Source organism: Herpailurus yagouaroundi, unplaced genomic scaffold (genome assembly GCF_014898765.1).
Source record: "Herpailurus yagouaroundi ecotype Mexico unplaced genomic scaffold, PumYag 160, whole genome shotgun sequence".
NCBI classification, from domain to species: Eukaryota; Metazoa; Chordata; class Mammalia; order Carnivora; family Felidae; genus Herpailurus; species Herpailurus yagouaroundi.
This window is the reverse complement of record NW_024412401.1, coordinates 6924965-6948244: the sequence shown is the minus strand read 5'-3', so window position 1 is coordinate 6948244 and position 23280 is coordinate 6924965. Positions and strand designations below refer to the sequence as shown.

General features: G+C 44.1%; 1 protein-coding gene across 9 annotated transcripts in view; it reads right to left on the bottom strand.

Moving 5' to 3' along the window:
- The window catches only part of ADAMTSL1 (ADAMTS like 1), an 885520-nt gene that overhangs the window by 118791 nt on the left and 743449 nt on the right, over positions 1–23280 (bottom strand). For all 9 annotated transcript variants that reach the window (XM_040481343.1, XM_040481342.1, XM_040481344.1 and 6 more), the window contains 3 exons: positions 11717–11896; positions 6110–6263; positions 4083–5208 (listed from right to left, as the gene is read on the bottom strand). In XM_040481343.1, coding sequence (XP_040337277.1) covers positions 4083–5208; positions 6110–6263; positions 11717–11896 — 1460 coding nt within the window. The remainder of the gene's footprint in view (positions 1–4082; positions 5209–6109; positions 6264–11716; positions 11897–23280) is intronic.

Sequence of the window (23280 nt, the reverse complement as noted above, 5' to 3'; positions counted from 1 at the left end):
TGACTTTGAAGAGCCAGGACTGGCCCTCTGCTGTCTTCGTCTAGCACCTTTAGTGCATCTTCAGCACCTGGCTTCCATGTGTCTTTTTCTAGCAAGATTCCACTGCACGCTCTTCATCATAAAGACATTAGGGTCAGATTCTCAATACCCAAGGAGGTGAAAATTAAATTTTTTTAATGTTTATTTTATTTTAGAGAGAGAGACAAAGAACATGAACAGGAGAGGGGCAGAGAGAGAGGGAGACACAGAATCTGGAGTGGGCTCCAGGCTCCAAGCTGTCAGCACAGAGCCCGACGTGGGGCTCGAATCCATGAACTGTGAGATCATGACCTGAGCCGAAGTTGGACACTTAACTGACTGAGCCACCCAGGTGCACACCCGAGGAGGTGAAAATTTAAAGGTGACACTAATGTTTCCTAGGTGGTATTTCAAGAGCTCTTGGTATCCTTGAGATGGCTGGGCAGAAAATTGTTCATTGATCAAAGAACTATGTGGAAAATCATGCATACTCTATTGTTCACTTGGAAAGTCACAGCACATGCTGGAATGCTTAAAGGAGTTAAAAAAATGGAAAAACCAAAATAATTTTCAATTGGGGGATAGTTCAATGCACTCGGGAACAGTAACAGCCATTAAAAATGGTGATACGGATCTCTACATACTATAATGAAATGTCTCCTAGACATGTTGTTGAGTAGAAACCACGTCAAATTTCTAAACATGAGTAATATCCCATTAAAAAACCAAATCATATGTGTGTGTATGTGTTTTATGTATAATACAATAAAATATATAAAAATTCCAAAAGGATGTATACCAGATTATTGAGAGAGACAGACTCTGGGGAACAGAAGTGAGAGGATGAGGGAGACTTGTATTTGTACTTTATAGATTTAGGTATTATTTGAATTGTTTTATAGACCCTTTATTACTTTTACAATAAAAACAAGAAAAAAATATCAAGCACTATATTAAAAAAAATAGAGGTAAAATCCAGCAGTAAATACATCTGTTTAGCCTCAAGTGAACACATCCCAAGCTCGTGCAATCAGTGTACCCCCATTTCGTGGAGCTCAGAAAAAGCTGCAACAAATTTGGAAGTTATTGTACTCAAGGCTCTTCCTGCTCCCCACTAGATACTGGTTTTTATCTTCTGTGGTCTTTTGTAAATGAGTAAAGGAGGGAGAAGGGACCTCAGAGATGATCTGGTACAGCCTCTCCCCCTCCTCCATTTTTTTTTTTAAGCTTATTTATTTTTGAGAAAGAGACATAAGTGGGGGAAGGGGAGAGGGAGGGAGAGAGAGAGAGAGAGAGAGAGAGAGAATCCCAAGCAGGCTCTGCACTGCTAGCACAGAGCCTAATGCAGGGTTTGAACTCAGGAACTGCAAGATCTGAGCTGAAACCAAGTGTTGGACACTTAACCAACTGGGCCACCCAGATGCCCTGTCCCTCCCCACTTTTGAAATGAAGGGACTAAGGCCATACAAAGTGAAGGGTCTTTCAAAAATCAGCCTGAAGCTCTCAGTGCCCATCTGACTCCTTCTGAAGCCCTCTTTCAGTCACCAGGTGATCCAGATGGGCTGTGATCCTTGGCCTTCATAAAAAGTATCTCTAGCACTCAAGGAAATTGTCACGACCTCTGAGTAAGCCATGGGCTCAGTGTTCTCCCTGCAGTTTCAGGCACAACAGAGTCCTGATGACCCCTTTCCCCCTTCCCAACAGCTTACCTGTCTACGGCTTTTAGGAAGAAGGAAGGGACCCTGGAAAGAGCTGGTAAAAAATAGCAAGGGTCTTGAGGCAACTTAGCATCCTGAGCCAAGTACAGATGAGTGGAAGCATGAAGTTACTCATTCACTCAAAACACCATGGGCTTGAGTTGGGCAGAACAGGGTTCGAATCCGCCCTCTTGATCCTGCCTTTTACTATCTAGCCAACACTGCGAAGCTCCCAAACTACCCTGGACCTCAGTTTTCTCATCTCTGAAAAGCATGTTCCACATGCACAGCCAACTGCTACTCCCTTCAATTCCAGTAGTGCAATCCTGGGCAATAAAATGTTACCTACACTTGAGAAGCTGACTGGCTGGTGGAGAAGATGGCATGATTTGGTCACAGTGGGTGTGACAGGTGCACTAAAAAAGAGGAATTCCAGTGCACCCCCCCCCCCCCCCCAGTACCAGGGCACCACTCTTCCCCTATACCGAACATCCTGGGGGTTTCACACGGGGGCTACCTCTTACTGACCCAGTGACCTCAAGTGGATTTACTCCAACTTTAGCCTGACCCCAAAATTTGTTGTAAAAGACTTCTTGAAAGAAATCACAGCAAGAATCATAGCAATCAAGCTGTCAAGGAAAGTATGAGCTGGGGAGGACCAAGAAGCAAACGAGAGGAGAGGTTCTCAAGGCATGCTGCCTGCATTCAAACCCTCTCTCCAGTGCTTCTGTGGGGGTCCCACATCTGTGCCTCAGCTTTCTTTTGTTGATGTGGTAACAACAATAGTATTTACCCCCTAGGGTTTTTTTCTTTTTTGAAGATTAAACAAGATAGTGCCATAAAGCACTGAGCACAGTGTCTGGCATCTACTAAAAGTACACAGAAAAAACACTTAGTATTGTTATTAACTGTTTGGTCTGTAAGTACTGTAAGGCTGACAGGCAATATTATTGACATTTCAAAGGCACAAAAGATGTGGGCAGGCTAGACAAAGTCACGTTTTTTCACCAAGTCTCAGAAGAGTAGACAGAGCTGTGTACTCTTTGGATTCAAGTAAACTTGATATTGAATCCTTGGCCCGGCTCTTACTAAAGCATGGTCTTCTTGAGAGAGCTGGTAAAGCTTGATTTTCTATGTGACACTGGAGGATAATGTCAGTCTTGCAGATTGACAGGTAGCCTAACAGGTGCAGTCACATTTAGAGAAACCTGGCAAACCGCTTGGCACAACAAATCCTGCCTTCGTTCTGTCCTTACCCAAAGCTAGCAAACTAGGGAAGAGGATTACCAAAGAATAGTATTTAGAAGTATATTTAATGAAAAGGGCATTCTACATGGATTCAGAGAAGATAAAAATGTACAACAAGGTCTCTGGGCTGGAGGACTGTCCAGAGTCCTCTCTTACCCAGAGTCTACGATTCTTCCATTGATTGCCTATCTTAGCATCACGTGTCTTGGCCCTGCCACCCAATAATTGTGATCTTCAGCAAGTTCCTAGACTTTGTTTCCTCTTCTGTAACATATGGATAAAAACTGTACCCACTTCTCAGAGGTACGGTGAAAATGGGTGAGATAAAGCACACCAACACCACATTTACCTGGCAGACTGTCACTGCTCGAGGGCAGCTGTCGTTGTTGTCAGGGCCACTATAAAGATTAAGAGAATGCATGCAGGAATTATGGCACGCTTCTTGGCATGCGGTGTTCCAAAATATTACTGTTATAACTTCGACCACCACCATTGATTTTACATTATGAATGGCTACAGCCCAAGGAAACCAGTAAGTGATACGTGGTGTCATCCTAGTAATGACACATCAAGACAGAGACACCAAGAGGGATTAGGATAATTAATCACAGGTCTGACTGGGAATAAAAACTTTCTGGAACAAACAGCCTTGTCTGGCCCACACAGAGGATGGTCTCACCCACAGGGAGCAGCAGGTGCTGGCTGCACTCTCTCCCCAGCCCTGGGGGACCACACACATGGAGACAGCATCCCTACATATAAGCTTTTCCATGGTCCATCTCACAGAGCAATAATGTAAAAATGCCTTGGCCTGGAATGATATCTTTCTGCCAGAAGTTCAAAGCTATCTGGAAAGTATCTCATTAATCTTTGGGACCCTATGGGGCTTGGGGTGGATAGGCATTGTTGCTATTACCTTATAAAGAGGGCAGAATACAGTTTAGAAAAACCAAACACCTCGTCTTTGTTTCAATAGCCCTACTGGTGCTAAAAGAGGACTTGAAACCCAGGGCTCTGCGCCCCACTCTTGGAACCACCTGCAGGGCCAATAAAGCACCTTGGGCGAGATATGGCCCCTTGCCCCTTCCCTTCCCAGACCCGGGTATCTGCAAGGCTCACCTGTCGCTGAACTGAACCTCTTCTCCGTTTCTGGCCCAGCTGATGGTAGGCCTTGGGTTGCCGACGGCCTCACAGTGCAGGAGCACACTTAGTGTCCCGCTGGCCAGGGCCACAGTCTGCCCGAGGTGGGTGACCACCTCGGAGGCCGAGAGCTGCTGGGCAGCTGAGATCTTCCGCAAGATGGTGGGCTTGCGATGGGGCCGGCGAGAGGCACCCCCGGCCTCCCCAGCGGACGAGGTCCGGAGAGAGCTGCTGAAACCAGACACGTGCTTATGAGGGGGGATGGCCACCGGGGGTAGCCTCCGCTCAGACGGCTTGAGCAGCGTGTCCTGGTGCTCCAGGTGGGTGCGGAAGATCTCCTGGGCCAGCTGGGCCACCAGGTGCTTGCCGTAGACGTCTCGAAGCTCCTCGGGCTGCTGGGAGAGGTTCCTGAGTATGTCGTCCATGCGCCTCTGCTCGGTCACCATGGTGAAGGGCAGGTGCCAGAGGGCCTGCTCGGCATTCTGGTCCTCCTCGGAAGACGTGTTCCTTTCCGTGGAGTCCTGCACCTCCCAGGAGGCGAGGAGCTCCCCGGGCCAGCCCCCCTGCTCCAGCAGCCGGGAGACGAGGTCATCGTAGCGGCTCCCCGGGTCTGCGGCGGGGCCCCGCTTCTCAGCCTTGCTGCCGTTAGAGAAGATTCCGTTCTGGTGTTTGTGGGTCTGCAGGGCCTCCTTTGGGCCGGCCTTCCTCACCGCGAGGGCCTCCTCCTCGCTCCTGAGGCTCAGGGGCCGGGCCACCAGCTTCCGGTTGCCTCCGATGAGCTTAATGACAAACTGCTCCCGGGCGGGTCCGGCAGAGCAGGTGTAGATGCCCGCGTCGGAGGGCTTGAGGCGGTGGATCTTCAGGTAGCCGAAAGGGGCCACGGTGACGTGCGCCGAGCTGATGAGGTGCTGGCCGTCCTTCTCCCACGTGATCAGGGGCTTGCGGAAGCGCCGCGTGGGGCAGCGCAGCACCACAGCCGTCTTGGGGAGCAGGTAGGCGAAGCCCCCCACGACAAAGTGCAGCTTCCTCTGCCGGCGCGTCTGGATGTAGACCTTCCTGGCGGCCGCAATGTGAGGGCTGTGCTTGGTGGCTGGCCGTCCCGGCCCTGGAACGAAAGGAATGCGAGGGAAGCCGGGCAGATGCAGAAAGAGAAGGAATGGCAGAGGAAAACGAGAGCCGACGAACACAGGCACAAGAGAGAGGGCGAAGAGGAAGGCAGAGGAGGCACACACAAGGGAAGAGGGAGAGAAAGCGGCCTCAGAGTTGCTTTTGGCCGGGCCCTTCATTGGCCGCCTTAGGTTTTCGGGGAGGAAGTGGCTACCAGCCGTGGACCATCAAGCGGCTGCACAGGCAAAGCTCGAACTAATTAGGCGCCGCGGCGCAGCCCGCTCTCACCCTGCTGGGGCTGGCTGCCCCTAGAAGCTGAGAGGCAGGTTCTAGATGGAGGGGGATCCCAGGGGAAAGGCAGTTCCTCTCGTTAGAACGATGACAGAAAGAAAAGAAAAGAATCATAAAAAGAGGCAGAGGACAAAGGGAAGGAGAATGTCTCCCTTTCCACGTTTACCCTTTGGGGTCTGCAGAGCACCAAGGCCCTAGTGGCCTCTGGGGTGGGGGCCTGTGGGGAAGAGCCCAGAAGTAGTACAACTCTAGGGATTACTATTAAACAGAACAAATCTGTTCAGAGCATTTTAAAACCCCAGAGTGGACCACATTCGATTTCATTAGTAATCTGCTGACTCCGGCTTCCAGATCTCTGTGTGCCAGCAAGTGAACTTTGCTCTACCCCCTGCAAACTGTTTTTCCAGCCGAGAAGAGAATTCTGCCTGGCCACGTGTAATTAAGATTCCTTTTCCACTTCCAGCTGAGTTTACCAGCCTGCTGCCCTCCTCAGGCTTCCTGCCTGACAATCTCCTACCCGGTCTTGGGTTTAGGGAAGGCTACTGCGTGGCTTCAGCTGCTTCTACGTGGGTTCTGTCTCCCTATCCCCAGAGTTCTGACATACTCACGTGCACAGGTTGCCAGCATGCAGGGCCTGATGGATGAAGAGAACGGCAGGGGAGGGCACAGGGAGGAATTGACAATGGCCGAGACCCCAGTTTTTAGCACCTTCCGGCAAATGGCACTTCGAGTCTGGGTGCCTTCCCCACAGCTTGTGGAACACTGGTGAGGGAAAACAAAGGTCAAATGCATGTAAGTGTAGAGGCTAATGGGTTTTTGTATGGACTCTCAAACACCCCCAAATATGAGAAAAGTTGCTTGGAAAAGCAATAGTCACTAAAAGAAATACTAATCATGTAACAATATGGGAAGATTGTCCATATTGTAACCACCTGCTAGCTCTAAGATTTTTCTCTGTTTTTTTTTAAAGTTTATTTATTTTGAGAGAGAGGGAGGGAGAGCACGTGCATGTGTGAGTGAGGGAGGGGTAGAGAGAGAGAGAGAGAGAGAGAGAGAGAGAGAGAGAGAGAGAGAATCCCAGGCAGGCTCTGTACTGTCAGTGAAGAGTTCGACGGGGCTCAAAAATCATGAACTATGAGATCATGACCTGAGCAGAAGTTAAGAGTCAGATGCTTAACCAACTGAGCTACCCAGGAACCCTTCTAAGATTTTTCTACTCTAAAGTTTCCTGTAGACACTCTACCTGTTTTTTACTTAGATGGCCTGGGCTTTAGAGTTACAGAGTCATAGAGTCCTGTGTTCAAATCCCTGCTCAGCATTTTAGCAGTTGGCAACTCAGAGTCTGTTTGCACTTCTTAGACTTATTTTTCAAGGTGGGGAATTAAATGAGATAATATATTTTAAGTTTCACACACAGAAATGACACTCAATGCTAATTTTTTCTCCTTCTTTCACAAGTGTAATATTTTAATGTCAAGCATGAGGTAGTTGTTATACATGTACTATGTTTGAGGTAGGGTGCTAGATACTAAGGAAAAACTGTGCAAGGTGGTTTGTAACCTCAAGGAGCTGTCATCAATAATGGGGGAGGGCAATCCAAAAACATTGCTAAAATGAAATACTGTATTAGGGAAATAGAAACCAAAACAACAATGAGATACCACTTCCTATCCACTGAAATGGCCATAGTAAAAAAGACAATAACAAATGTTACTATGAGTGGGGATATACAAATTAGAACCTTCATAAATTGCTGGTGGCAATGTAAAATACTACAGTCTTCTTGACAAACAGCTTGATAATTTCTTAAAAAGATAAACATACATTGACCCCCATGACCCAGCAATGTCACTCATAGGTATCTACCCAAGACAAGTGAACATGTACATCCACACAGACTTGTATGCGAAAGTGTGTAACAGACAAAAAGGGAAACAGCTCAAATGTCCACCAACTGGTGAATGGATCAATAAAAATATGGTCTATCTATGTAATGGAATCTTATTGTACCTTAAAAGGAATGTTGGTCTCTTAAATATGTGGTAAACAGATAAACCTTGGAAACAATGCACAGCTGAATTTTATAGTATATAAGTTACACCTCAATAAAGCTATTTAAAGAGATAGTAATAGAAGAATTTAGTAGAAATATAAAGCTAGAAGACAAGTATTATAAAATGAATGCTCACAATTGTTGAATGCTGTTGGTACACTTGTGATTTCCTGGCCTAGGTTTTGAAGATGGGTAGAGTCTGAAGGGGTGTAGAAACCTGGAATGAGCATGGGGAGCAGAGGCACATCCAGAACAAATGTTGAAGAGTTCAGTGTAAAAATCCAAGGCAGGCTTGGGGGCAGAGCTAAGCCAGTTTGACTGAACAGAGGCAACAAGTTGAGAGTATCAGGAGCTCACGAGGTAGTTTGGGGCCAGACGTTGGAGACTTCATTTTCAGATAGGAGGTTTGGAATTGGTCCACAAGGCAATGAGGAGCCATTGAAGGGAGGAGTGAAATGATGAAAGAGGTGTTTTGAGAAGGTTAATCTGGCAACAGTGTCTGGGAGGGATGGGAGTAGGAGATCTATGGCAGGCGGGGATGTCAGTTGAGGAGGCTGCCACAGTAGTCCAGGCTTGAGATGATAAAGACCTGAACTAGGGTCATGGCAGTATGCCACGTTCACTTGAAAAATGAACACTAAAAACAAAAAAAAATCATCTTATATTCTCAAGTGTTATATGCTAACCCACTGAAATGAACTATTCCCTGCAATGTACTGTGATATACACCAGCCTGAACGACATTTAAGATGCAAAAAATGGATGTAAGAATCAAACCCATTGCTTTTGTTCCCTGATGATCGTGGATTCCAGATTCCACCCATCCCTTATTTTGTTGTAAATGACAGCACCAAATCCCGGAATCAGGTGGGATGGAGGCAAAGAGCCTGGGAAATTTAAAAGCATGGTCAGTTTAGTATTGCCAAGCAGAAAAACAGACTGTGTGTCCGAAGATTGGTTGATGATTTGGTCAAGTCTAGTTCTTTCTTGAGACTCCATTTCCTTATCTCTAAAATAAAACTAAGCAAGAGCAGGGATTGTCAAACCCTGTTCTATGTTGAGGAAGTGATTCAGGGGCTTTTCCGGTGATCTGGAGACCCAACCTATGGAGATCTGGACCCTAATCCACACTTCAATCCAAACAGCTCTGATTTGATCTGTTTTAGATTCTTGGCTTCATAGTAACATTTCAATTGAAAAAAAGGGTTCTGTGGCTTTAATTTTTAAAGGAACAACCAGGCTATAGGATCTTCTAAGCTCCTTCTAGCTCTGAAATGGACTATTCTGACCTTAATTTCTTTTATATTTTGGGGGGGGGGTGACTTTCATAAAAATATGATTTAAAAATATATAATAGCCAACTCTGTCAAGAGATGCAAGGAATTCTTTTAAAGAAAAGAAGTAAGGCCTTTTAAGAGGTCGTATTCTCAGAATAGAATCTGAAAGTAATTTTATTTGAAGTGTCTAAAATTTTGGCTTAATTCTGTCTCTAAGGGATTCTGTGCAGTAACTATGAGATTGAGTCCAGATAGTTGAGGATGAAAAACACCCATAGATCATCCAGGTCTTCCTTTCTCCAAGGGGAGTCTTGGGGGTAGGGGATGTGGAATGTATGCTTCATCTCAGCCAGAGGGCCAGGGCAAGGGCTGTTGGGATGACAGGGCCAATTACAGCCTCTGTGAATGCCCCCGGGAGCACTGTTGCATGGCACCAGCTTGAGTTTAATCCCAGTGAATTGGTGATTACTTCCCACCGTTCCCAGTCCTTCCCCGGTGTTTGCAATTTCCATTCATCAACCCAGGTAACTCAGAACCTAATAACATTCCATGGATAAGGGCTGAGTAGTCCTACTTCCCAAAGTGTAACTTCTTCTTCCTAGGAAGACTGGGAAAGCCCACAGGAAGCCTAGGGCATGACCCTGAGTCTGGCCAGTCCAGGTAAGTACTTTCTTTTATTTCCTCTCCTCCTGACAATGAGCAGGGATGGAAGAGAATCATAACAATAATAGGGTTAACTTTTACTAGGCACCAAGTAGTTTATATGCATCATTTAACTGAAGCCTCCCAATAATCATATGAGTGGACATTATATATCCCCAATATTCATATATGCAAACTGAGAAAGGTTAAATAGCCCAAAGTTACAGAGCAGAGTGGCAAGGTCAGGATTAGAACCTAAGTTTGCCTGTCTGTGAGTCTAACTCCTAAGCACACATGACATAATTCTAACGGTCTACTATACTTGGGACACCTGGGTGGCTCACTCAGTTGAGCATCTGACTCTTGATTTCAGCTCAGGTCACGATCCCAGGGTCGTGGGATCAAGTTCCACATTGGGCTATGCACTGAGCACGGAGCCTGCTTAAGATTTTCTCTCTGCTTCTCCTCCCTACCAACTCTCTTAAAAAAACAAAACAAAACAAAAAAAAAAACCTGTCTGCTGTACTTAATGGGACCCAGAGTACCTCAATTCAGCAGTTTCATTTTCTAAGCACCTAATCACAACGGTCCCTGCTTCAGATCTGAGGGCCTAAAATAATTTTTTCTGAATTCTGTGGGTCTCATGTGCTCAGAGGCCACAAACTCCAGGAACACGGGAGGACAATTATAGTACATACAAGTCCGTTCCTCAGCATCCCACTCATGGCAACTGTCACCGATAGACTTTGTAGAAGGACACCTTTCACAATATGCCCCTGGGAGGAAATCTTCATCTAGAGTCACTTACTTGGCAACTATATGACTACACTCTCTTGCACTGTTTTATGATTTTTTTTCAGATATAATACTATACTCCCAAATCATTCCATAGAAAAACTGTCAGTCACATGTTCATGCGTGCACACACACACACACTTATTTGACACGCTTCTAATCCTTTATCTTGCTGAAAGAAAATTGTTTCTAAAATTTGAAAAAAATAATCATGCCCTACTCCTGTTCTGAGACATTTGGGGCGAGATGCCACCAGAAGGCAATTTATTGCCAAATTACAAAACCTGTGGTAATGTAGGTTACCTCACAATTGCAATGCCCTTAGCAGGTATCATCTGAGTGAACTCTGTATGAGTGGATACGATCAAGGGCAAGAAGTCTAAGAACAGGTTGAAAGAGGTAGCATCTTAATTTTCAGAGGCAGCTTTTCTCTCTGTGGAAGCAAGTGTCCCTCGGATGTATTTCAACTAGCAGCAGCCCCATCCTGTGTATCTGTACAACATACACACACACATGTATACACACAACCACAGAGAAGGCAGTGGGATCAGCAAGGCCAATTCAAATGCTTATGTGCAAGAAAGGGCACAGTGTTACATCTGTTCGTGACACAAAGATTTTCATTTTGGGCCTGGCGATCCTGTTCTTGGCTACATTTGCTTAGGAGGCAGTACCTCTGGGGGGACTTCTTTATGGAAGACACACAGGCCTACGATGCTGAGGGAGTTGTAGGCAATTCACAGTAGTCAAAGGGGCTGAAAACAAGTCGAAAGTGAGTGTATATGACTTCATTGATGCTAGTGTTAGAGTAGGAACTGTTTAGAAAAGTAGGTTAGTTGGGGGTATATCCCTAACTTATGAGGCAAGTCAGGAATGGTGGATGCTGATGTAATCATCCCCCCAAATGCAAGCAACAGGGGAAATCAAGTTCTCTTGCTGGGAAATTGTTAGCGTCTTGGAGCCAGGAAACTGACAGTAAAGAGGCAGGATTTCCCTGGTCTTCTCTTCTTAATAAATCATGTTCCTTATTGTCCAGTAACTTGGAAGGGAATAACGAGAGAGGCTTTGCCCTTCCTGAGTAGAGACTAGAAACATCTGGGAGGAGGAGGTGCCGGGAGGTCGGGGAGGTGGGTGTGGGGATGAAGGTAGAACAACGCAGTGTTCTGAGAAGAATTCTGGGCCAAACAAGGTCTGGTTTTGTTCCACGAGGAGCCCGTTTACAATTCCATGCTTCTGATTGTTGCATCAGGGCTGGCTGTTTACCTCATGTCCCTGCAGCCTAGTTAAAAGCTAGTGACACATTGTGGTATAAATGCTTACAAAAATCTGTTCCATAATGCTAGGAGGATTATTTTGTTCTATTCTTATCCTCTCTATGTGTAAGTTTGGGGTGCCTGCTTTTCTTCCTTACGCCTCTTTCATTATTTCCTTCTGAGGAGCCTACATACCTCCGTCCAGTCGGAGAGGAGCCACTCGCTGGGACAGTCATCTTTCTTGCAGGCTTGCTGGGAGGCCGGTTTTGAGGCTGAACAGAAGGTCTCAGGAAGCTCCAGGAAGCTGCCATCAGCCATGCGCTGTTTGCAAAGAACCTCACGCTTCTGGATGCCCCCACCACAGGTTCGGGAACACTGGGGAAGGAAGAGAAAGTCAACCTAACATAGGACAGTAGATGTTTGGCTGCCAATTCTTATCTTAGCCCTGGCTGAATAAAGATTGAAAAAAAAAGAAAGAAAGAAAGAAAGCATCCAGGAATTTCAAGGGCCTTTGAATCATAGAAAGTTGTTCCTAAACTATGATTTACAGCTACCCAAGACAACTGGTTTAAAAGGTTAGTATAATAGGGTGTTAAACATATTAATATCCAGTGAAAATAATCTGTGCAGCTTCCAGAAAGAGCAAGAGAGAGCTCCTGCCATCAGTGTAAATCTGGAGGAATTAATGTGCACAGAAGTCAGCCCTTTCCTTCTAAGTGTGGATATTCACTCTACCCTATTGGAGGGACATTAGATTTAAGGCCTCGTTTTCTGAAGAACTCCCCTGGAAGTCCTCTTGTAGGACTGGTGATTTCTTAGGGCAGTGGGAGCTACAGCCACTGGAATTTGGGCTATAGGAAAATAGTCTTATTTCAGTGGTTTTCACTGGGACCCCAGTCAAACACATTGTTTACATGTAACTTAATAGTTACAGTCCAGTTGCATGAAGGGAAAGGGAGGCCCCTGTGGCATCAACTATTGGCTGTTTTCCCAGTAGCCCCCTCCCTTGCAACAGCAAAGGAACCCCCAAGTTTTAGCATGTCTAGCTAGGCACATGACTTTTCAGCATACACACTGTATTCGTTGATCTTCCTTGAAGATGCACATGGCTCTATGATTAAGTGCTGGCCAATGGGATATACATGGCAGTGTTGCGTGCAATTTTAGGGAAATAACCATGAAAAGAGTGTGGCATCCCCCCCTTCACTTTCCCCTCCTTGCTGACTGGAATGTGAACATGAGGTCTAAACTTTAACCTCCCATCTTGGACAGTGATAGGCAAAGAGATGGAAGTAGCCTGTCTTCCTGATGGTGAAGCCACCACATGGGCCCTGGATGGCCTGTGTTTAAATGAGAAGGAAATACTTTTCTTTCTTATTTAAGCCATTGTGGCTTTGGGTGTTCTGTCGCTTTTAGATTAGTTTCCAGTGGCTACTCTTTGTTGGGGCTACTTTCCTGACAAAGTGCTAGAGAGTGTTCTTTTTTCTTCAAGAATAGTCCTTTCCCTTTTACCTGCTGCCCTTGGGCTCGCTGGGGGTTTAGGCCTGGATATACAGACCTGAGAGTTTTTACGGGAGTGGCTTGTGCTGCAGCAGGGGCCTCTTAGGACTTGTGGGGGTCTGTGCTCAATGGCCTGTACTTGGAAGTGCAAGGGGGATTTGTGCTCATGGTCAAGGTTAGGATGGTGATTGAGTATGGTCAGAATGCTGCCGTGGCCCAGCGGTCACTGTCTCTTAGTGGTCCCAACCCTGCATGCACTTTAAAATCACCTGGGAGCTTTTAAAAAGTACTGAAGTCTAGGTCCCATCTCAGATCCATTAAATCAGAAATTTTGGGAAGTGCCTCCCAGGCATCAGCTTTTTAAATAAATAATAATAAAAAAGAAATCTGCCAAGTAATTCTGTAAACCAGGATTGAGAACCATCTCTCCAAATGAGCCATCTCTCCATCCCTCCACCATTTTCAATGGGAATAAAATAAACATGGAGGGGTACATGGGACCCAGAAACCTCTGTTAGAACCAGTGATTGCTTGCAACTGGCCTATGCAAAACTGCTCTTTGTTTGCAGTTGTGAGTGATGTAAGACCTCAGAACTACTGGAGAGAGGGCAGGGGAGGGGCAGAGAGAGAGAGAGGGAGACAGAGAATTTCAAGCAGACTCCTCGCTGTCAACGCAGAGCCCAATGTGGGGCTTGAACCCATCAACCATGAGATCATGACCTGAGCCGAAATCAAGAGTCAGATGCTTAACCGACTGAGCCACCCAGGTGTTCCACCCCCCACCTCTAAATATATTTTCTTATGGCTGGATTCAACTACCTAAACACTGTACAAAAAGAGAAGGGTAATGGTAAAGGCAAAACCGTCCTGGGAGGTAGATCTTATCCCTACTGTACAGATAAAGAAGCTGAGGCTGGAGTGGTGAAGAGATTCGACTAAGGCCACACCTGGGCAAAAACTGGTTTACTTCCATTCTGTGCAACATTCATCCAGTTCCTCCTGAGCACACGCTCCCCGCTGGGAGTGTGGACACAGCGGGAGAGGAGCGCCCAAGATCAGCTTTTCTTTCTTATGGCTGTAGGAGCTTCTCTCTGTTTGCAGTGGGAGGGTAGGCTGCTGCTGCTTCCCACTGAGGGTCCCTGGCCTCCTAAGCACCAAGCCTTCCAGAGCCTGGTCTCATCCTTTCTGCCACTGGAGGGGCGGTGCTTTGCAATTCAATCCTCAGCCTCCACTCTGGGACTATCCCTGACAGGCAGGAGAAGGTCCATGCTCCAGATCGGGGACACACATTTCCAAATGGCTTATTTACACTGTGGTGGGCCTGGAAATGTATTTTCCCTAGAGATTTCTGAGCTGAAAGGCTACAGTTGAACACAGCTTCTAGGCTATGCCACAAAGTTGAATGTGTAGGTAGACCGTTGGAAGTGGTCTGCAGCCTGTTATTATTCATTACAGATCCAAACAGTTCCTTCCAAGGGCTTGTCTAGCATGTTGTTTAACCTTAATTAAGGAAAAATCTATGGCCTCGGAGCTCATGATTCAAGCTGTGAGTGGGCCAGGACTTAGGCTTCTCTGGTTCATTTTGATGACTCCCCGGTCTTTTCATTTTGACAGAAGCAAACCTTAATTTTAGTTCTTGTTTGGTAGAAGTTTACTTTACTTCTTCAATGCATTTTGTACCCACACTGCCCGGCACAGTGCCTCCTGCAAATGTAAATTCTCAATAAATATTTGTGGAATTGAAGTTGGTGGTTGGGGGAAATTTAAATTAGTGGCCAAGAGTTCCATTTGCTTAAAACATGCCTTCTTGCTATTACAGACAACCAAGGTTTTAAATTTGGTTTTATAGCCTTTTTCATGACTTCTTAGGCCAGTCTTCTCTTATTTCTATTGAATTCTCACTTCTAGCCAACCAGTTATTCCATCATCAAATTAGTTATAACCATTATCATTCAGCCCTTCTTAGGACTCTTTTATAATTAGACAACTAGCGATGTGAATTTCTGATTTCTAAAATTTGCCAAACTTAGGTAGGGACTGCGTTCTCTATAATTCTTTCTATTCTATGAATTATTAAAGTTCTTCCATGAACTTAATGCAATTTTGTTCAACAGGTAACTGTCTGGAAAAAAAAAGTTTATGCTGATGAGTCAAAATTTAAATCTTAATCTCTGACCTCTCCCCTATGTCTTAAATGTGAACAGGCATTTTTACCTAAATGTGCCCAGAATGGAACTTTTGATCTTGCCCTTTGAACCCTGCCCCAAATCCACTCTCCTCTCAATCTTCCCCATTTACTGGATGGTGCTATATCTAAGACAGAAACATGGGAAATATCCTTGAGCATTTCCTTTTTCTTACCACCTCTTCCCTGACACTCAATCTATGAGCAAATACTGTCAGATTTCCCTCCAAAATAAACTTGACCTCCACCACAAATAATAAATGAGGATATCATAATCTCTCATTTAGACTACTACAAAGCTTCCTAAACATGTCTCTAGTTTTCTCAGTTAGGTCCTAGTAGCATATAGATGGCATACTCAGTTTTGAAGACAGCTTCTCTCTCCTTCTGATGGCCTGCTGAAAACACCATTGGTTGAACACAACTAGAAGCCAAGAGGGTAGAGTCTATCTAGGTTAGCCTTCTGAGATACAGGTGGAAAGGCAGAGTGGACCTATAGGAGCAATGGAAGATATTCAGCATATCTACAATCTATTCTCCACACAGTAGCAAGAATGATATTTTCAAAGCATAAATCAGATCACAGAATTCCCATGCTTAAAAGCCTTCAATGACTTTCCTTTATGATTAGAATAAAATCCAAACTCCTCTATCCCTGACCTGCAAATTTCTATATGCTCTGGTCCCTGCCCTGAAGGAACCTTTGAGACTGTCTAACTCAAATTTTAAATTCATTCATTCATTTGGCAGAAATTTATTCAGTACCAGTCATAGACCAAACATGGTTCTAGGTTTTTGGTTGTAGCAGTGAACAAGAGAAACCAGACACACCTCTGCAATCTCATCTCATACAATTCTTCCCTTTCCCTGTATATTTTGGCCTCACTGGTTGTGTGTGTGTGTGTGGGGGGTCCTTGCACATCCCAAGCTTATTTCTCCCACAGGAACTTTGCACTTGCTCTTCTCTCTACCTGGCTCACTCTCATCATACATCTTCACATGGTTGAGTCTTTCTAATTATTCAGGTTTAATTCCATTCTCATCTACTTGCAGAAGCCATTCTTTAAAAAATTTTTTTTTAATGCTTATTTATTTTTGACAGAGAGGGAGAGGGAGAGAGGGAGAGAGGGAGAGAGGGAGAGAGGGAGGGAGAGAGAGAGAGAGACAGCGAGCACGAGTGGGGGAGGGCAGAGAAAGAAGGAGACACAGAATCTGAAGCAGGCTCCAGGCTCCGAGCTGTCAGCACACAGCCCGACGCGGGGCTCAAACTCATGGATTGCAAGATCATGACCTGAGACGAAGTCAGATGTTCAACTGACTGAGCCACCCAGGCGCCCCTTGGAGAAGCCATTCTTAACCTACTAGCTAGAAAAGCCAAAGCAGTCTCTATTCTGTCACCTCATTTTATGTATTCATTATTTTTTGTTTTTAAATACCTCTTTTAAATAGGTCTCATCCCTTTGGAAATTATCATCCGTTATCCTATTAGCTCTATGAAGAAAGGGATTTTGGTTCTCTTGTTGCTCATACTAGTGCTTGAGAATTGCATTCAAAAATTTCCCCAGCATGATAGTGTTACATCTTGAGTAGGAGACCTTAGGATTGGATATCTCCAGTTTTCCTCTACACCCTATTTTTTTTTTCTTTTAAAATTAATGATTTTTTTTCCTAGTAAAGAAGTAACTAGGGTATGAGCTAAACAGCAAACTGACATTTTATAACTGATGCCGGAAGAATGTGACATCTAGGTATGGTCCATAAATATGTGCACTGTAGTGAAAATGCAGTGGATTTATCTTTGAGAAAACTAATAGCTGATTCATAAAATCATTATTCCCTGAACCTCAAAATTACATTAAGCCACTTTTCTTCCAATCCTTTGATTATAATTCAAAATCAAATTCCCCATGGGTCCTATTGAGTTTGTAGGCATAAAGAACACGCTCTTGAAGTTTCTGTTACATGGTGACAGACATTTTAGTCACTTCACTAGTGACACTGGATTTGTGGGATTACAGATCTCTTCAATGCTTGATGGCTAAAATTTTCTTTTCTAACTATCTAAGAAGGCACGGGGGCTTCCGTTCAATGTGAGTAAGTGTTCCAAAAATAAACGAGTAGCTGCATAAGAACAGCTCTCTGATCCAAGCTGCTTAGTTAGAACTTCTTAGTGAATGTGGCAATAAGGAAAAACGCAGGCTAATTTTCTCTCTCTTTCAAATTGAGGAAATAGATGATAAAAATAATTGGTCCACCTATGGGTGGAGATGAAATAAAATTGTGCTATAGAGGGTGACCACTCACGAAACATAATCTAGCTGGGTCATCACTTTGCAGATAGGACTGATTTCAGGGACAGGCCCTTAGGTGACTCCTGCCGGCAATGTACAGAAGTCTGTGACAATGTGATGACAAAGCAGTTACAAGGAAATGTAAAGAAAATTAGCTTGTTTCAAAATTTGATCTACCCAGAAAACTTTCAGGAAATTCTTAACACCTAGGAGGTCAAATTCAGACTCCCGAGAATGCCCTTGAGAGCCCTCACGCTCTGACCCATGCTGAGCTACCCAGCCACATTCCTTGGTGGCCTGCCAAGGGGACAATTTGCTCTTCCCTGGGCACACAGATGCCTTCTCTGCTCAGGCCTTTGATCACCTTGTTCATTCTGTGAGCAATGCCCTTTGCCTCTTTGTCTATCCAGAAATTTCCAAGACACCTTTGAAGGACCAGTTCAAAGGCTCAAAGAATGAGTCACCTCCCACCCTGACTTGACCTGGAAGGGTGCTACATGTCTTCTATAAGGGCTACTTGTTTATGTGCCTGCAATTCCCCCCCCCCCCCCCACAGGATTACGCATCTTTTGAGGAAAGGGAATGCACTCATCTTTCTATTCCCCGGTGCCTAATGTAGCATCTGGCAAAGAGCACACACTTCATAAATGTTTGTTGAATTGATGATTGGATGAACAAAAGAGCCAAAAATCCAGATGTTTAAAAGACGTGACACAAACATCCAGATGATAGGCTGAACATCCACCTTTTATCGAGCTGTTTTATCATTAGCCAGGAGCTGTTTCTAAGTAAGTCAGCAGTGGGTTTTAGCCAGACGCAACGTGTCCTGTGCTGGGTGCTGTGACCCTCCAGGTGTGGCAGATAACCATCCAGCTAAGTTACTATTGTCAGGGATGTTTGCTCTTAAACACTTGCCTCATCTTTGCTCAGAAAGTTTCCTTGCTGTGTTTGCACGGCTGAAAGGGTGTCTTTAGAAACTTTTAAAAACTACAGATAAAATTTCAAATTAATAAAGTTTCCAAAGTCTGCGACAACTTTGGGAACGTGTTGAGATTACCTGATGAGGTAGATCCCTAGTACGGGTATTATTTTTAAATACGTGCCATAAACAGAATAAATAACAACAAATAGTATTTATGCTAATGATTATCCTTGCCGCCATACATGTTTCATGCTATAAGGTGATAGATTCACTAGTTTTATAAGAAAGTAAAAAATATACAGTAAGGAGAGCATTTAAAAGTTAGGTTTCGATATAAAACTACAGTGGCCTAAGCGTCCTGTACTTTGAACGATTTTCCCGTGATCACATGTTAAGAAATTCTGCCTGTATTGACACCTTTGGTTTCATGTTGGTAGCCTTATTTACTGAGAGCTGAGCTCATTTCCTTGGTCCCTCAAGTCATATCATTGAGCCCAACACAAAGTGACATTTATATTCTTTCTAAGCTCAGCTTTCTAGTTTTAATGTGTTCTACTTATAGTTTCTAACTCATTTCATTCATTTCTTCATTCACTCATTCATTCTTTCATCAAACACTGAGTACTTGCTGAGTCCCAGACAGTGTATTAGGTGCTGGGAATTTAAGATGACTAAAACCTGGTTGCTAAGCCTCAGGTATTTGCAGTCCAGTGAGGGAGAAAAAAATGATCAAATGTGATCAGTTTTACAAAAGTGGGAATACAGAGGAGAGGCAACTAAGTCTTTCTGGAAAACTGGGGAAGGCTCTGCAGGAGAGGGGACACATGAGGGGTTGGCCCGGGAGATAAGGAGTGCCCAAGGAGTCAGATTGCATGTATACAGACCCAGGGTATGAGGGAACATGGGTATCTCTGAGGAGACCTGCGAAGGTAGAGGATAGAGTTCATGGGGAGGTTGCAGTTGGGAAAGGAGACTGAGAAGCCGGCTGAGGGGCAAACAGTGAAGGGCCTTGGGCATATCTGGATACAATCTCAAGATCATCGGGTGTAACATAATCCAATTTGTAGAAAATTATTCAGGTAACGAAGGCTGATGGGTTCCAGAGAGTACTGCCCTGTGAGCCATTAATAGGTGCACCATGGAGAAAAGGTTCCAGGTCATGTAAGTCTAAATAACACTCCATCCCATACCCTGTTTGGGGGCCCTCAGCACATATTAATATTTTAAAGGCTCAACAGAAGGCCTGTAGTAAAGAACAACTGTACCAAGTTAGGAAACGGATGAGAAGTAAGACAATTACAGGGACACACCAAGTAAAAGGCTGTTTGTGATAGTTCGGTTAGTTGTGAGGACTAGAACCAAAGCAATGGGTTAGAGAACATGCTAGAAGGTAGTATGCCCTGTGAAGGAAGAAGAGGTCTGCTGGCAAACCCAGGTGACTGGGTTATCAAGCTTGGTGTTAGACCTTTGGAATTTGATGTAACTTTGTGATATGCAAGACTGAGAGGTTCAAAAGGCTGGTAGAGACAGTGCTTGGTATACAACAGAGGTCAAACTGAGCCACAGTGAATTAGGCCTCAGAGAAATGAAGAAAGTGAAGCCTGGAGTCTTGCTCAAAATTATTAAATGAGAACAGAATTTATACCCCAACTATTTTGTGGATTAGAATCACCTTGTTGATCTAATACGAAATGATCTTTCTTAACCCTGGACACACAAGTGGTGTCCAGTGTATCTTCTGAGTTTAATATTCCTGTTACCGTGTGAAGCATAGGGCTGCAAAACCACTGAAATCCAGAGCAATTATTACAAAAAGTGTTCTGCCAATAAACAAAAACAAAAGCACCGCACATGTGACATTTTACTTCTAATCTCTGTTTTGCTTACATTTGTTGTTGATTCTAAAGGTAGGATCAAGTGTTCATTTCCTTATAAAACACACTGCCAAAACTGAGATAAACATCCTAATAGATATTTTTCCCCCTGAATATAATGTTTTAAATAAGCATGGTTTCTAAATTATGAGAATTTATATTTTAGTCACTGGAATGTAACAAAACTGATGACTCAATTGATTCTTCCTGCCAGTCTACAATCCTCGAATCCAGACCAAAGTCATTCTTTTACGTGTGTGTGTTTAAATCCAAAAAATGAAAAAAGTGGAGTCTCAAGCATTTGTAGTTGTCATTAAAAATTCTCTTTTTTCTTACTATTACTAGCCGTGACTCTGCTCGCATATACCTTTTTATATAGCTAAACTATAGGCATTTTGAATTGTAACCCTGATTAAAAAAACGGTTTATAGGGAAATGGCCACATAATCATAGTTTTAAGCAAGGCAGAAAACAGGGGCCATGGTGACTGTTTTAGTCTCTGCACAGATGTGTGCAATATGTGTGTATAGTTGGTGGACACAATCCTGATCATAAAACATGCATAATACAGAGAAATATAAATTATGCTTCAGAGTGGACTCCCTAATTCACTTCAGTTAACCCTTCTAGCAACTATCTCTTTTCGTCTCATTTCTCTTTTCCGTTTATTTTTTAGAATAAAAATGAATAAAGAAAGATTGGTGCATGTGAAGCTCACAGATAGTGGTGAGTGCACTGGTAATTTAATTTTAATCTCAAGAATATTGTGCTAATAGAGACTAATGCGTAGCCCAAAATACAGAAGACTGGCAGGCTGAACAATGACATCTATGTCCTAAAACCTGGAACCTGTGAAAATGTCATCTTACATGGTAAAAGCAACTTTAAAGATGTCATTAGCATTTTCAGATGGGGAGATAACTGGATTATCCCAGTGGGCTCAGTGTCATTACAGTGGTCCTTATAAGAGGGAAGAAGGAGGATCAGAGTCAGAGAGAAAGGACAGAATCAGAGGTTGAAGTGAGGCACTTTGAAGATGGAAGAAGGGGCCATGGGCCAAGGAAGCAAGCAGCTTCTAGAAGCTGGAAGAGGCAAGGTAATAGATTCTCCCCTGGAGCCTCCAGAAGGAACGCGGGCCTGCCAACACCTTGATTTTAGCCAAGTAAAACTGATTTCAGACTTGTGACCTCCAGGGCTATAAGACAGTAAATTCACATTGTTTTAAGCTGCTAAATGTGTGGTAATTTGTTATAGCAGCAACAGGAAACACGCACAGATTAACTGCCCCGGATAAGACAACAAATAGTGAGCTTTATGTAAACTGCTGATTTTAGGGCTGGTGTTAGATTTCCTCACAATTTAATACTTTGGAGGAAATGGTAAAGAGGTCTTAGGAAAGCTGAACTGCATAGTGGAAAAGAGAAGGGGTTTTGAGGCATACAGGCCCCCTTTGCTATTTATTGGCCATGTGACCTGGGGCAAGGAACCCTCTCTGAGCCTTGTTTCCTCACAGGATTGTTCTGAGTGGATTAAAAGAGAAAATATGAGAGCAGTAGAAAGAGTTCTGCTACATGAAGTTTGAATTCATGCTGACTTCATAGCGCTCTGCGTCCCTCATCTGTGGTACAGGGAGGACAGTAGTAATGATCACATAGGGTAGTGAGGATTACGTGAGTTAAATATGTAAAGTGCCTAGAACTTGAAACATAGTAAGTGCTGCTTTTATTAAAAAGAGAAGCAGGTCCTGAAATGGGGTAAGTGCTCAATAAATGGACTGGCAGACTTGCCGTGGAATTTTCAGCACCATGCTCTATGCTTTACATACCTGAGACTTAGTCTCTGTCTCATTGACCTTAGGGTCTACTCAAAAGTCATGGAAAAGTGCTCACACAGTAAGGTGGAATGTGACTGTTCAGTGAGCAGCACTGGCCATGAACACCATGTGCAGGAACATAGCAAGGGGTCCTGGTAGAAGAGGTGGGACTCCTGCCTGATTTGACAAGCAGAGGGGAAGGGAACTGCGTGTGGGCAGGGACAAGCATGGGCCATTAGGAATGTACAAGCAGGGGTGGGCCATTAGGAATGTACAAGCAGGGGTGGGAGAAACATGGTGGGAGATGGGCAGGAGCAGACGTGCAGGGGGATGTAGGCCTGACCATGCCATTTGGCTTTACTACATGGCAATGGAATGTCACTGAAAAAAATCCTAGCAGAAGACTGTCATGATCAAAGTGTCTCAGATTGAGAACAGTGGTTCTCAATCATGGTGCTATAACACAACCAGTGTTTCGTTATTTAGTTTCATTATTAGGACCTATAACCATAAAACAAACTTATCCATAAGATATAAGGTCAGCATTTTCAGGGCTTGTGGGGCAGTATTCTTGATCTAGTCATTCATTTTTTTCATTCAGTAAGTATTTTTTCCAGAACTATGTACCTAACAGAGACACAAGTTAATAATATGGGGACTTAATACAGTAGTGGAGGTTGATGTGCATTGATTTCTGGTCTTGTCTTAGGGTTGGCATTAGTTTGTGTTACAGTTTGAGGTCATGGATTCATTCCAGTTAAAATCAGTATAAAATCAGTATAAAATCAGGAGACCTGGGGTCTGCACCAGGCTTTATGATCTTGGGCAAGACCATATCTGGGCCACAGTTACATAATGTGTAAAACAAGAAGACTCTTATATAATTCCTGGTTGCTCTTTCAGCCATAGTAGTCTTTAAAACGGGGTATAGTGGAAACAATCACATAAAACTGGGTTGATGGCCAACCCTAGATTTGCTACCTGCATGAGCCCAGTTTTCTCAAACCTAAAACGAAGATAATAAAACCTACTTTCCACTGATTGTTGTGAAGATTAACCTCAGTTAGGTAATAATATTTCTTAAGAACACTGGTACACAGGCATTCAAAATATATAACATCCTCTTGATTTCTCAAAACTGTCACATAGTAGCATGGTATTTATGAGCTTAGCC